At 39.6% G+C, this 13,828-nt stretch overlaps 1 protein-coding gene across 5 annotated transcripts in view; it reads left to right on the top strand.

Annotated features, from left to right (window-relative positions):
- Positions 1–165: 165 nt before the first annotated feature.
- Positions 166–13,828, top strand: part of wrn (WRN RecQ like helicase) — a 134,495-nt gene continuing 120,832 nt past the window's right edge. For 3 of the 5 annotated variants that reach the window (XM_059965363.1, XM_059965364.1, XM_059965361.1), the window contains exons 1-6: positions 166–324; positions 6,361–6,463; positions 7,265–7,377; positions 8,223–8,368; positions 10,010–10,158; positions 13,438–13,587. In XM_059965363.1, coding sequence (XP_059821346.1) covers positions 6,398–6,463; positions 7,265–7,377; positions 8,223–8,368; positions 10,010–10,158; positions 13,438–13,587 — 624 coding nt within the window. In that variant the 5' untranslated portion in view covers positions 166–324; positions 6,361–6,397. Of the gene's footprint in view, positions 325–3,557; positions 3,577–6,360; positions 6,464–7,264; positions 7,378–8,222; positions 8,369–10,009; positions 10,159–13,437; positions 13,588–13,828 lie in introns of those variants that run through there. The other 2 variants (XM_059965362.1, XM_059965365.1) reach the window with 2 other exon arrangements.

Below are 13,828 nucleotides of genomic sequence, written 5' to 3'. Positions count from 1 at the left end.
AAATTCAAATGACTCGGTGAAATACATCACTCTGTGTATTCTAAGACACTTAAATTTAACACCGAATTTTTTCTGCTAACGTACACAGCCACTGAAAACGCTGCGGTTTTGTTGATAAGGCGATGTGATGCGACTTTACCAATCGAGCACAGAGAGATCGAACGTGTCCCGGATGGCACGCGTGCGTGGTTTGGTCACGTGGTTGACCACTCGGTCCGGTTGGTGGAGCGCATCCGGAAGGCGCTGGACATCAAGGACGGCTTCGTGTTCGGAGGCCCTTGCTGGCGGGAAATCGAGCAGAGCTCTCGGGCTGTGAGAGAGGAGGTGGTGCTTTCAGTTTTCTGGTCATTTGCGATGTAGTACAATTCATTTCTGTACCTAATTAAAAAAATCCATGACTTTTTTTCCTACTGCCTTTAAACCGTACAGTTACTATCTACTGACCTGTTGACCGGTCGCTTTAGACAACCGTCATTTTATTTAAGAAAGTTTTAGTCGGCAGAAATAATTGCTGTGTCAGTATTGTTTTTCTTCAACAATGGAGGTTGCAACAACTTCATCAGGGTGACAGTGTGCACCAGATTTTAATCAATCAAAAGTCATATATTCTTTCGTACGTGACACTGCACCGAGGGGAAAAAAAAAGATAATGCTGGAACACTGACAGAGTGAATGACCTGGGTCAGAACTGAGGCCCATCACCTCCACTCGCGTGAATAAATGGCATTCAGTACACTATTAAGGGATAAATGCCTTAAGCCTCAATTCAAATTTGGAATATACAGTGTACATATTTTTTACGTTTATTTAATTGCCTTTGTTTTATGGTCAGATGTTGTTGTTGCTACCATTACCATTATTCTTAGTAATGATTTAGGCCTGGGATTCTCAAAGCCTGTGTTGTGGGTCACACAAGAAAAAAAATGCACCCTTGAAACAAAAGTCCAAAACCAACCATTTAATTATGACTCTAACTATCACAACTGTCAGCTGTCACATTGAGAACTAATCTGGGACTGAAAATACAGACAGACAGACAGACATACACACACACACACACACACACACACAAAACATGGTAGTCTTCACCACTTCTCTTCCTCACAAAGAACACTTCCACACTAACAGTTTTAGTAGTACTGCCTTTTCCACTGTTTCTGTTCTCTCATTTAATCTGTTTGTTTTTTAATTAAGCTATGTAGCATTTGAAGTATGAAGTGTAGCTATAAATGAATTTATCAGTATTATTGTTGTTGTAATATTATACCACAATAAGATTGACAAATGGGCAAAAATAAATGGATTCACTCACCAATCAGTGCGAGAAGTGACAGCGACAGGATGAGGCAATCCTTCTGATGTTGGACCTGTATTCTGTTGTGGCAATCCTGAGGCACTGGCCAAGATGCACATTGGAGAGTCTGTTTCTGTCCTGTTTCTTGATAGAGTTCATTGAAGAAAATGATGACTCACATGTGTACGTGGAGGGGAACAGTGTGAGTAGGAGCATTGCAATATCTCTTGTGTTTTTGAATTGAGCTTGAGGAACCACGTTGATTCAAAAGTTACTCACCCCTACGGGCTCTACGAGGGCGTAGGTCAAGTGTACGGTGTAGGATGAAGTTAAAATAAATTAGAGCAGCGTGTGCTTAATTAACATATTATGACAGGTGCGTTCACCTAAGTGCCAATGGGTCAGTGTGGTCCAGACATCTGGTTCTCGCGGTCTGGACCTGGCCCGTGGTCCATCTTTTGGGATTGTCTGATCTATAGGAAGAAGTACAGTTGACATTTCGGGCTGAGACCCTTTGTCAGGACTAACTGAAGGAAGAAAAAATTAAGAGATTTGAAAGTGGGAGGGGGAAATCGAAATGATAGGAGAAGACAGGAGGGGGAGAGATGAAGCTAAGAGCTGGAAAGTTAATTGGCAAAAGGGATACAGAGCTGGAGAAGGGAAAGGATCATGGGATGGGAGGCTTAGGGAGAAAGAAAGTGGGAGAGGAGCACCAGAGGGAGATGGAGAGCTGGCAAGGAGTGATTGTGAGAGGGACAGAAAGAGAGGGGAAAAAGGAAAAAAGTAATAAATAGATAAATAGATAGATAAATAAGGGATGGGGTAAGAAGGGGAGGAGGCGCATTAATGGAAGTTAGAGAAATCAATGTTCATGTCATCAGGTTGGAAGCTACCCAGACAGAATATAAGGTGTTGTTCCTCCAACTTGAGTGTGGCTTCATCTTGACAACAGAGGAGGCCATGGATTGACATATCAGAATGGGAATGGGACGTGGAATTAAAATGTGTGCCCACTAGGAGATCCTGCTTTCTCTGGTGGACAGAGCATAGGTATTCAGAGTAATGGTCTCCCAGTCTGCGTCAGGTCTCGCCAATATATAGAAGGCACTGGATGCAGTATATCACACCAGCCGACTCACAGGTGAAGTGTTGCCTCACCTGGAAGGACTATCTGGGGCCCTGAATGGTGGTGAGGGAGGAAGTGTAAGGGCAGGTGTAGCACTTGTTCCGCTTACAAGGATAAGTAGTGCCGAGAGGGAGATCGGTAGGAAGGGATAGGGGAGACTAATGGACAAGGGAGTTGCGTAGGGAGTGATCCCTGCGGAAAGCAGAAAGGGCGGGGAGGGAAAGATGTGCTTGGTGGTGGGATCCCGTTGGAGGTGGCAGAAGTTATGGAGAATTATATGTTGAAATAACCACTTTTTCGTGTGTACATAAAAGTATTGGAGAAAGTGTTTCCAGTGTCCACCTGTTATGGGACATAGTTTGAAACCATTTTCCAAAACTGCCTGTTTCATTAAGAGTTTTTGAGCATTTAATCTTTGCACTGTTATGTAACCTGTAACTGGGTGTCTGACCAGCAGAGAAAGAAGAATCCATTGGAGTCTGGTGGTACCAAACTAAAAGTGTTTATTAGTAAACTACACAATACAATATCAAAAATGCAAATATACATATAAAACAAGTTAGCAGTAATAAACCTAAAAGTGTAGGAATAATAATAATTAATAATGAACAAGCTCTATTGATGTCTAGGGGTAAATGAATTGTCATAGGAAAGTATAGAGTTCAGTTCATAAATGCTGAAATAGTTATGGTTGCTGTATTGAAATCGTTGGAGAGAGAGAGAGCGAGCGAGATGTAACAGCAACAGTTGTGGCAGGCAAACCTTTTTGTGGCTTTCTTAATCCGTCATATTGTTGTGGTCATTCAGTTACGACCCCTCTGGTCTTCAGCTAGACTGTTCTTCTGTGATGGGCTCGTCACTCTGGCATGAGTGGACACACACACAAGTCCCCACCGGCCCTGCTGTAACACTGTGAGCTTTACTGACCGATCTCCTGGTTCGGTCTCCAAAGCCCCCACCTTTCTGTGGGTTCCCAACACTCAGTCAGTGTGCACTGGTGTGTCTGAAGGGTGTCTCTCCAGACCTGTCTTTTTATCCCCACTCACAGGGTCTCAGCTATCCATCAACTCTGAATGACTGTGTCCATCAAAATCAGGCCACTCCTGCTATCTCCTGAGGAATATTAATGAGCAAAGTAAAGTTCTTGCAGTAGAAGGTAAATAATCCAGGAAGAGTCATAATACAGTAAATCAACAGTCTCTCTCCCCTCTTATCTGTAGCAAATGTTCTTGCCTGGGCTTTATCTCTCTCTCTCATGAGCAGCATAGTAACAGCAATAGTTTGTAGTTCTCGGGGGGGGGGGGGGAGGAAATGGTTAACTCTGCACCCCATTGTCCATCAGGTCTGTTCATCACTCATAACAGCACACACAGGAATCTATCGTGGATTTTTTCATTTGTGAAGACAGAAGAGGTTAATAAATATCTGGTAGGCAAGATCTTTCCATTAGTTTACTTGACTGGGTAATTATCAATTAAGAGTGGGTTCGAGTTTTTGGCACATTGGCCTTCATAAATTAGGGTATTGGGCAAAGGATTGGAATGTTACGTTGAAGTTGCACAAACATCTGGTGAGGCTAACTTTAGAGTATTGTACAGTTCTTGTCACCTACCTACAGGAAAGGTATAAGTAAGCTTTAAAGAATGCAGAAAAATGTTATAGGGATAGGTTGAATATGTTAGGACTTTATTCCCTGGAATAAAACCAAGTCCAGCTCCTGGCTTTTATTTGTGTCTGATGAGGCAAATGGGGCTTTTCAGCTGTGGATGGCAGCTCATCTAAGAGGAGGGAGTTCTGATCTGAAACCTTTGCTGCCTTGCAGCTATATCCACTCACGGGGAAGGCTTTGGGAGTAAACCCTGAGGAAAAATCCAGAGCTGACGTCCATAAGGTAATCCTATGTTGAGTCCAGTGTTGACAGCAACTCCTGCCCCACTGGTGCCAAGCTGTATTGGTCTCTGCTGTTCCTTTGGATTCATCAGCTGCATGGAGAGGTGGAGCCAGCTGCATGTGCAACAGCTTACTTAACCATATTATTACTGCCCAGGCTTGCGTAGACGGCTAGGACGCAATATCCCTGGTCAGCCCTCATCAATGGAGAGCCTACATATTCTCTGGAGCACAGGAGAATGAGGAGAAATCTTATTGAGGTATACAAAATGATGAGAGCTGTTGATAGCATGAATGCAGGCAGACATTTTCCCCTCGGGTTGGATGGGACTAGAACTAGTGTGATGTTAATAGAATTCAGATCATCTCGAGTTGGGAGTTCAATTCCAGCAGCATCTGAAAGGAGTTCTTATGTTTTTCCAGTGTGACTGCATAGATTTCCTCCCACAATCCAAAAACGTACTGGTTAGTAAGTTAATTGATCGTTGTAAACTGTCCTGTGATTGGGCTTGTGTTAATTAGGTGGGTTATTGGGCAGAGTTGGCTCATAGGGCCGGAAGGGCCTGTTCTGCACTGTCTCTAAATTAAAAATAAGAAAAAATTTGATGACAGGTTTAAAGTGAAAGGTTTAAGAGCAAACCTTGTCACTCAGGGTGGTGCAAGTGTGGATTAAGGTGCCGGTAGGAGTGGTAGACAAGGGTTCAATTGTAATAATTAGGCGAAGTTTGAATGATAATGAGAGCATTTTGAAGGAAGATGGCCTGGGTATAGGTAGATGGGACAGAACAGGAGATTAGGTTGGCATGAACTCGATGAGGCAAAGGGCCTGTTTCTGTGCTGTAGTACTCTATGACTACATAGATTTGGGGTTGATGAGCCTGTTCCATTTTATTCACTTTTTTTATGTGGGAGGAGGGAATTGGAGGTCAATGTGTCTGTTCTATTTCTCATTTTTTCGTGTGGCGAGGGGTGAATTTTTGGTGGTTTGATGATTGTGCTGCTTTTCTTTTCTTTCTTGGTTTCATGGCAACCTGGAGAATAAGAATTTCAAGTTGTATACTTTGATAATAAAGAAATCTTTGAACCTTTTTGATTATTTGCATTATCTGCTGTATTTTCAGACTTTCAGCATCTGTAATTCTTAGATTTCCATACAGTCAGCCTTCCTTATCCACAAATTCCGCATGTGCGAATTCAACCAACCGCAGGTCGCAAAAACCTGGAAGTGCTCTTCCAGCACTTGTTGTTTGAGCATGTATAGACTTTTTTTCTTGTCATTATTCCCTAAACAATGCAGTGTAACAACTGTTTTACACAGCGTTTACATTGTATTAGGTATAAGTAATCTAGAGGTGATTTAAAGTATACAGGAGGATGTGCGTGGGTTATTGTGGATCAGGATCGAAAAAACCGGAAGTTCTCTTACTAAGTAAGTCGGAACAGGTACATCCGGTGTTATTTAGCATCAGTTAGTCAAATGTTTGCATTCGTATATAAGATATATTTTACCGTTCTATGCATATAAGTCACTTAAGAATGTATGTTTCAGCTCCGGGCTCGGGAACAGAAGTTCCCGAGTTCAATCCAGTGACAGATCGCTCCCGATCATGCTCTCCACTGTGCCGGGTTGATGTGGAGGATCAAAAACCCAAAAACCAATAATTAAACCACTGCGTTGCTTAGTAATAATTGTAGCTTTCAATGGGGCAGGGTCTTTCTCACTTTATCCTTTAAAATTGTTCCAATAGTTGACCAACGTAGCCTAACGCTTTTCCAATGACCGATGGTGTTTCACCTCTTTCCAATCGCTTTATTATTTTCACTTAATTTTCAATTGTTATTGTGATTATTTTCGTGAACAGAAACACTGCGGATTCAGATTTCTGCTGCTGGGTCCTAATGTCCAACGCACTGAGACAGGTTAAATAAGGGACTTGAGCATCCGCGAATTTTGGTATCTGTGAGGGGTCCCGGAACCAATCTCTCGTGGATAAAGAGGGCCGACTGTATTTTATTTTAGAAAACTTACTGTTTTTATATTTATTCTTAGGAGAAGTTCTTGAAAAAATGCACAAGATTGTGAAAGGATGACTGATCAGGAGCGTTTGTTACCTGAATGGATGGCATCAGAAGAAACTTGTAAGCAACTAAAGGTACACAGGAATTACTGACGATTTATTTCCTTGTTTTTGGTTATGGCATGTTTTTTTGGAAAGATCTTATTAATTATTTGATTTTGTGAACACAATCATCAATATGCGATATTTTTCATGAAAATGTACTCTTATTGAAACAAAACTCCTGACCATAACAGACAGGTGGATTTTGAAGTAATATTATGTTTATCTGTGGAGAACATGTACTGATACAGTTAATAAGATCTGAATTCTGCTGCTGGTAATAGTTTTGTTCATCCCTGCGTTAATTTCATTGGAATAACATATCAAAAGAGTTCTGCTGCAACACACATGCAACCTAAACAAAAGAATTAAGCACTCACTTACAAGATGCTAATAGTTTCTAAAATTGTTCATGTCCAAAAGCTCCCTTCTCAAGCATTTACCCAAAACTAATTATTCCAATGAATTTATTAAAAACTAATTCTTACGTTTTGTATTGTTTGATGGGATCATTGGAAACTGTACAATATTATAAATGTGGCTGAATTAAAGTTGAGAAATATATCCAATGAATGGAAGAACCATACATCGTTTTCTCTGATGCATGCTATTGCACCTGCTGGTCATGTGAAAAAGAAAACTTTGCACTCTAAATTAATTTGCTCTCTCTTTTGGCAATTTACTTACTCAGAAGCTTGAAATAGAACTTAGTTTAGAGGATCACTCTAGGGAGGCTTCCCATAAGGATAATGGATTGAAACATTGTTTCTTTGGAGGATGTGGCAGGCAAGTTTTGATCAGCAGCAATTTGAAACACGTTTTGCTATTTTATAGGCTCCTTGTATCAAAAATGTTTTGGAGGACAAACTTCCCTTCTTGAAATTTCCTGGGTCTATTATTTACAGTTATGAAGGAAGTGATTGTTCATTTCTATCAGAAGATTTAAGGTAAGTTTTCTAATTATGAGTTGAAATACAAATCAACTTGAACTTTGTGTTAATTGTATATACTGTTCAATAAAACACATTGATGCTTCGATTGTTTCTTTGTTGATTCTTTGGCAGGGTTGACCAAGAATTGTTCACTGGCCTGAGCTACCTATCTTTCACTGGTCAAGCAAAATTGTTGACATTTTTTACAGATTCCTGTCTCCATGTCAGGAGGCAAATTATTCATAGACATTTACTATAACTCTATTGACTCCCACAATTACCTCAACTACAGCATTTCCCAGTATGTTTATCGCAAGTTTCTCCATCTTCACTATGCCTTCTTTCAAGATGAGTTTCTATTCCAGTACATTGAATGTGTCCTCCTTTATCGAGTGAAATGGCTTTCCTCCTGTGATTTTTGGAGCCCTCCCTTACAGTACCTTTACTTCTCAGACTGTCAATTCAGCTCTCATCATACAAAATAGAGAAAGTTCTAGTTCTCACTTTTCATTCTACCAGCCTTCACATCCAACATATTATTCTTCGTCCTTTCCACAAGATGCACCGTGATCTCACTATCAGTATCTTCTTCCATTTGTTTCTGATCAGATTCCTACACTGATTTGTACATCTCAATCCAGTTCATTTTTCTGCCCTTTCACCCCTCTCCCATTTCTCTAAATAATAATTAAGTATAGAGGAGCACAGATCAATATTTATCATGCTTAGTAATATTTTTTATTTTAAAAAGGTGGTAGGGTAATATTCTTTCCGGTTGTACGAACTCTCAGGTTTTACTTTGTATTGATAGTAAGTGGTAACCAATCTTTTTGAATGATGTGTTGTTATTTTTGATTCAGGTATTTTGTTCAAAGTGAATCAGCCATTGGGTTTGACATAGAGTGGCCTCCAACTTACGTGAAGGGGAAGGTGAGAAAAGTGGCACTTATTCAACTGTGTGCCTCTGAAAACAAATGCTACCTGTTCCACATATCTTCCATGTCAGGTAAGAACTTGATGACTTTAGTTTTTCCTTCTAAAGACACAAAAGACTGCAGCTGCTGTGATCTGGAGCAACAAAATGCTGGAGGAACTCAATATGTTAGGCAACACCTAAGTGCAGATGAAGGGTCACAGTTCTCCATTTCCCTCCATGGATATTGCCTGACCTACTGAGTTCCTACAGCTTTTTGCGTATTGAATAGTTGACAGACAGAGAGAGAACTTAAACTATTACCTTCTTTCCTTCATGGAACTACTGTGTACTGGAATTTGTAAGTGCATGGATGCCTGGTGAAGATAAGTTCTCTGCCTATTGATCGAGTCACTGATATTAATTTATACTGATACATTTTAGCAGTCTTACTCTCTTTTCTTTCATTCCTCAATTTCTTTAACCATCAATATATACAAATAACACACACAAAATGCTGGTGGAACACTGCAGGCCAGGCAGCATCCATAAGGAGAAGCACTGTTGACGTTTTGGGCCGAGACCCTTTGTTCTGACGAATGGTAGTACATCTTGTGTAGTGGGCAATGAAAGTCCGTGATATTGATCATTAATTTGTACTTTTAATGTCAAAGAGGACTAAGTGGACAAGTTCTAGTCTGGAACACTTTTTAAACTTAAAATTTCTTGGTAAGAATTTTATACTATTAACTTAAAACTTTTTCAATATTGAAGGCACACGTTTTTTTTCCAATGCTGAATTTGTTGTGTTGATAGTGGTGTTAATTTTTTGGTGAGTTTACTCTAAACAACTTCCTTATACATGTGAAGCCAAATGCAGCATTATAAAAGGTTTGCAGCAATCTAATTTTCATTTATTTTTGAGAATTTGAATGTTGCTAGTAAAGCCAGCATTTTTTTTTACTAATTTGTAATTGTCCATGAGAAGGAGATTTTGAGTCTCCTTATTGACTCAGTGCCATTCATAAGGAGTTCGAGGATTTATAACTAGTGACAAGTTATGAAGTGTGAAGTATTTCTGAGTCAGGCTGGCCTGAACTGAGGAGTGAACCTGCAGGCAATGGTGATCCCTTACACCCAGAGTTCTTGTCCTTGAGTGGTAGGTTTTGGAACTGCAGTCAGAGTAGCCGGGGTGAATAACTATAATTCATTTTTCAGGTGGTGCACACTTGAGCCATTGTGGGAATGAATGTTTAGTTTTTTGGATGGTCTACCAGTTGAATAAGCTGGTTTGTCCTGAGTGGCATCAAGCTGCTTAAGAGTTGTTAGAACTGCAGACATCCAGCCAAATGGAGAGCATGCATCACTTATCTGAATTGATTTGTAGAAAATGGAAAGGATTTGAGATATCAGAAGATGAGTCACTCTCCACAGGATACCTGACCACTGACCTGTTCTTGCAGCCAGAGTATTTATAAGGCTGGTCCAATTGAGAGTTTGGTCAGTGATGATCTACTGAATGTTAAGGATGGAGATTCAATAATGGTAATGCTATTGCACATCAACAGTGGGTAGACACATAGGTTTAAGGAATTTGGAAGGATTTTTAAATGTGCATCTTTGAAGCTAAGTGTCAGAATGGATAATGACAAGTGAAAAGTGAAACATTTCCTCGGATAAAGATGGACAATGCCAAAAAGAATTAATTTTCTAGTAAAGTGAATTATATTTTAGGATTTCCAAGTGGACTCAAAAGATTACTGGAAGATGAAGCAATTAAAAAAGTGGGTGTTGGAGTTCGTGGAGATTATTGGAAACTAATGAAAGACTATGATATTACAATGAAAGGCCTTGTGGAATTGTCGGAGATAGCTAACAAAAGGGTAAAACCACATCTTTATTTTGCATTTCCATTCATAAATTGTTTTGAGTGTGAGAGAGATAGTGAGCTGAAGCATTTTCAGAATACACAGTGCATTCCAGATAATTGGGACACATCAGGACCAGTACATCTTGGCTCAATTAAGTGGCTGTCCCAATTATCTGAAGATTCATGGAAATAGTTAAAAAGATATTAAAAAAGGACAAACTACCATTTAACTGAGCAACAAATTGTGTTTAAATGGAATGCAGAACAAATTCGAACTGCTGGTGGTAGTCTGTTGTATCCGATAATGACAAGAAACCTGTGCAGAAAGTTTTTAAAGTGGAAAAGCCATTGCAATGGGGCTGTTCCACACTCTCGACATTGGAAGTCTGAGTCCAGCCATACAATAGAGTCTTCTCTGGTGGCAGTGAGTGACCGTGACTTCTACTGCACTTCGTCCTGCCCTTTGCTTTCCACGTAGCGGTGTAGAACTGCCTTTCAGGCTGTTGGATCTCACTCCTAGCTCTCCCCTGCCCAGTCTGCTGGAGCTGGCTTGGAAAGTTAGGACAGAAGTTTCCCTGTCTCACCGGGGTATGAGACTAGCTGGCTACCCTCACCTGGTTTAGCCTGTCTGTAGAAGCAGTGTACTGGGATGTGTCCGCAGTTGTATACAAACAGCTACTTGAAACCACAGGTGAGAGCTGAGTGTCCGGGACCAAAGGTAACATTCAAGATGATTATCGATACCTTCAAATTTTTCTAGTTTCTAATTTGTTGAAATAATGAAATGGTTTCATTTTCACTCTCATCCATTTCTGGCATTTCCAAGTCTGAATGCTTAAAACCGCAGTGAGCAAAACATTTCTGAATTATCTTACTGCTTATTTCTTGCCAACTATCAGTGACAAATATCACATCTTTTTGAACACAAGCACATGCAACTGACACCATTTTAAAAACTCTTTGCTGTAAGCATGCTGTAATGTCTAAAGGCCGCACTGGTGTCAGAAAATGTTTGGCAACAGTCTCTTGCCCCAATTAAGTGACATATTGTCCCAAATAGACAAAGGAAATCCCAGCTATTTTCTTGTTTTGTTTTTGTTCTCTAAGAGTAATCCCAAAGAGCAGCTTCCTCAATTAACCAGAATCAACTGTGTAATCACGTGAACAGCATCCTATTGCAATGGTGAACTAAAATGACAAGAAGCATAATATTTCAAATATGATAATATTTGTTTTCCTATCTACCCAAAGAAAGGAAATGTTTAATTTTCTGATTGAAAGGAATTGCTGTTCTAGCAACTTATAACAAAACCTGGATTTGGGGAAACCTTCAAAATTGTTAACAGTCTTCTATTATGATTAAGTTTTGTAAGTTCCAAAGTGTTCACAAAACACAAGTGTGCTAATTTAATTAATGAACGGTATAGGACAATATTAAATCAATGGATCTTCATCTGTCTTATTTTCCTCTGATAGTTCCTTATAATTTGTGTTAAAACATTGTTTTTATGATTGGCACAATTAGGATTAGGTATAGTCTTACTTCAAATTTCACCGGCCTAAACCTGAAACAAACATTGCAAAGCTCAGCTCAGAGGTCATAGAGCTTACATTTGGTGTCCCCATGATTAGAGGAGACTACAGCTTGGACACTGAAGGTGGTATACTGGAAGTAGTGCTGGTAAGTTTGCTTTTTACTGGGAAGGATTGTTTGGGTTTCTGGATGATGGAGAGGATTTAGATAGCCAGGTGGTGCACCTCTGAGGTTGCAGTGGAAGACTGATGGAGATTAAAAGGTCAGTGGATAAAATCTAAAACAACATCGCAGGGGATATTGTTTGGAATGCTGACGGGTGAGAGGAGTGATGTGTCTAGTGGTAGCATTATATTTGAGGTATTGTAAATAATGTATGATAATCTGTTGAATGTGGAGACTGATGACTGGAAGGCAAGTACGTAGAGGCGGAAAACACTGGGGCTGTTTGTAGGTCTTTGGTAGTAATAAGGTAAGACCTGGTATAAATGAGGAAATTACAGTGATATTCCGAAGTGAAGAAACATCTGTACGATAAATTCACATGATGGTTGGATGGCAGTCATCAATAGGGTAGATTCCAATTAATGGGACCATTTGTCAATTGGGGAAGCTGCTTCTTTGGGGCGAGTCTTAAAGAGCAAAAACTAATCAAGAAAATAGGAGGGATTCCCTTTGTTTATTTGACACACAATGCCACTTATTTGGGGTTGCAAAACAGTTTCTAATGTCTGATGTGTGTACTTGCATGGCTGTTAGGCGCTGCACCGTGCATACAGCAAACAGTTTTTATATAGTATCAGTTATTTGTACTTGTGTTCAAAAGCAATAATTTTTGTTACTGATAGTTGGTGAGAAATATGCAGTAAGACGCTGCTTAATTCAGTAACAACTGTTTAATTCACTGGTTTCAAGCATTCAGGTTTGGAGATGCTGGAAGTGAAAAGAAAACATTACTTCAACAAATTAGGAACTATGAAGAATTTAAAGGTATTAGCAGTCACCTTAATGTTACAATGAAAGTGAAGATTTGTATGATGCAATCACTGATAGCATTGCATGAAGACAGTCCATTATCTACACTAGGTGTCTGGACTTACTTTGTTCATTTATAGAAATCAAAAGAACAGGCACAGTAGATGAATTCTTCTGTCATTAACTACAGAAGACTAATATATAGCTTTATAGTACTGTAGTAGTATTGAATGTGCTCTAATTTGTTTTTTTATTTCATTGAAATATATAATTTGTTATTCAGTTGAGCAGACATTTAATTGGGCCAAAATGTACTTGTATTGATGTGTCCCAATAAACTGGAGTCCACTGTATTGCCAAGAGGGAGGGAGAAGTGAGGGAAAAAAGCTGAGGGAAGGAGCCTGTGTATGACTGATATAATACCTTATAACTTGGATACAAATGTTCCCATTGTTACACCTTCTATTTACAGGGTGTGAAGTTAACAGGGATCTTGTTCAGTGTTGAGTAGCCAATGATGGCCAAATTTAATACATCTAGTTCCCTTCTCGGTTAACTTCTCATTGTTTCTGAGTTACTTGAAATGTGATTGTCTATAGTTGCCTTTTTTATTAATGTCAGAGGCAGTTCATTTAAAGAAACTGGTGGTTGTCTTCTTTTTGAGAAGTGCCTGAATTTTATTTTTCTGTTTTTATTGTTACTAAGCTGGGTAGGAATTACTTTGAAACAGTTTGTGAGGTCTCTGCTTTGGACCTGAAACATGTTTTCTGTAATGTAATCCAGTTAAATTGTGCAGAGACGTGGAGTCTGAATGGTTTGGTGAAGCACCTGTATGGTAAACAGCTGTGGAAGGATACAGCTGTCCGCTGTAGCAACTGGGATACATTTCCACTCAGCAATGAGCAGCAGCAGTATGCAGCAGTCGATGCCTACGTATGTATATGCTTCAGTTATAAATATCCTGCAACATAATATTTTGTACTTGCATTTCATGAAAGTAGCTTTATTTCAAATACTTTTATTTAGTTTACAGCAATTGGAAATTGAGCAATTATGTCTTTTTAAACCATAAGACATAGGAGCACAATTAGGCCATTCAGCCCATTGAATGTGCTCTGCCATTCTTTCATGGCTGTTTTATTATCCTCTTCAAGCCCGTTCTCCTGCCTCCTTC

Source organism: Hypanus sabinus, chromosome 3, assembly GCF_030144855.1.
Source record: "Hypanus sabinus isolate sHypSab1 chromosome 3, sHypSab1.hap1, whole genome shotgun sequence".
NCBI lineage: Eukaryota > Metazoa > Chordata > Chondrichthyes > Myliobatiformes > Dasyatidae > Hypanus > Hypanus sabinus.
Note: the sequence above shows the minus strand (reverse complement) of the source record. Positions and strands in the feature narration are given on the sequence as shown.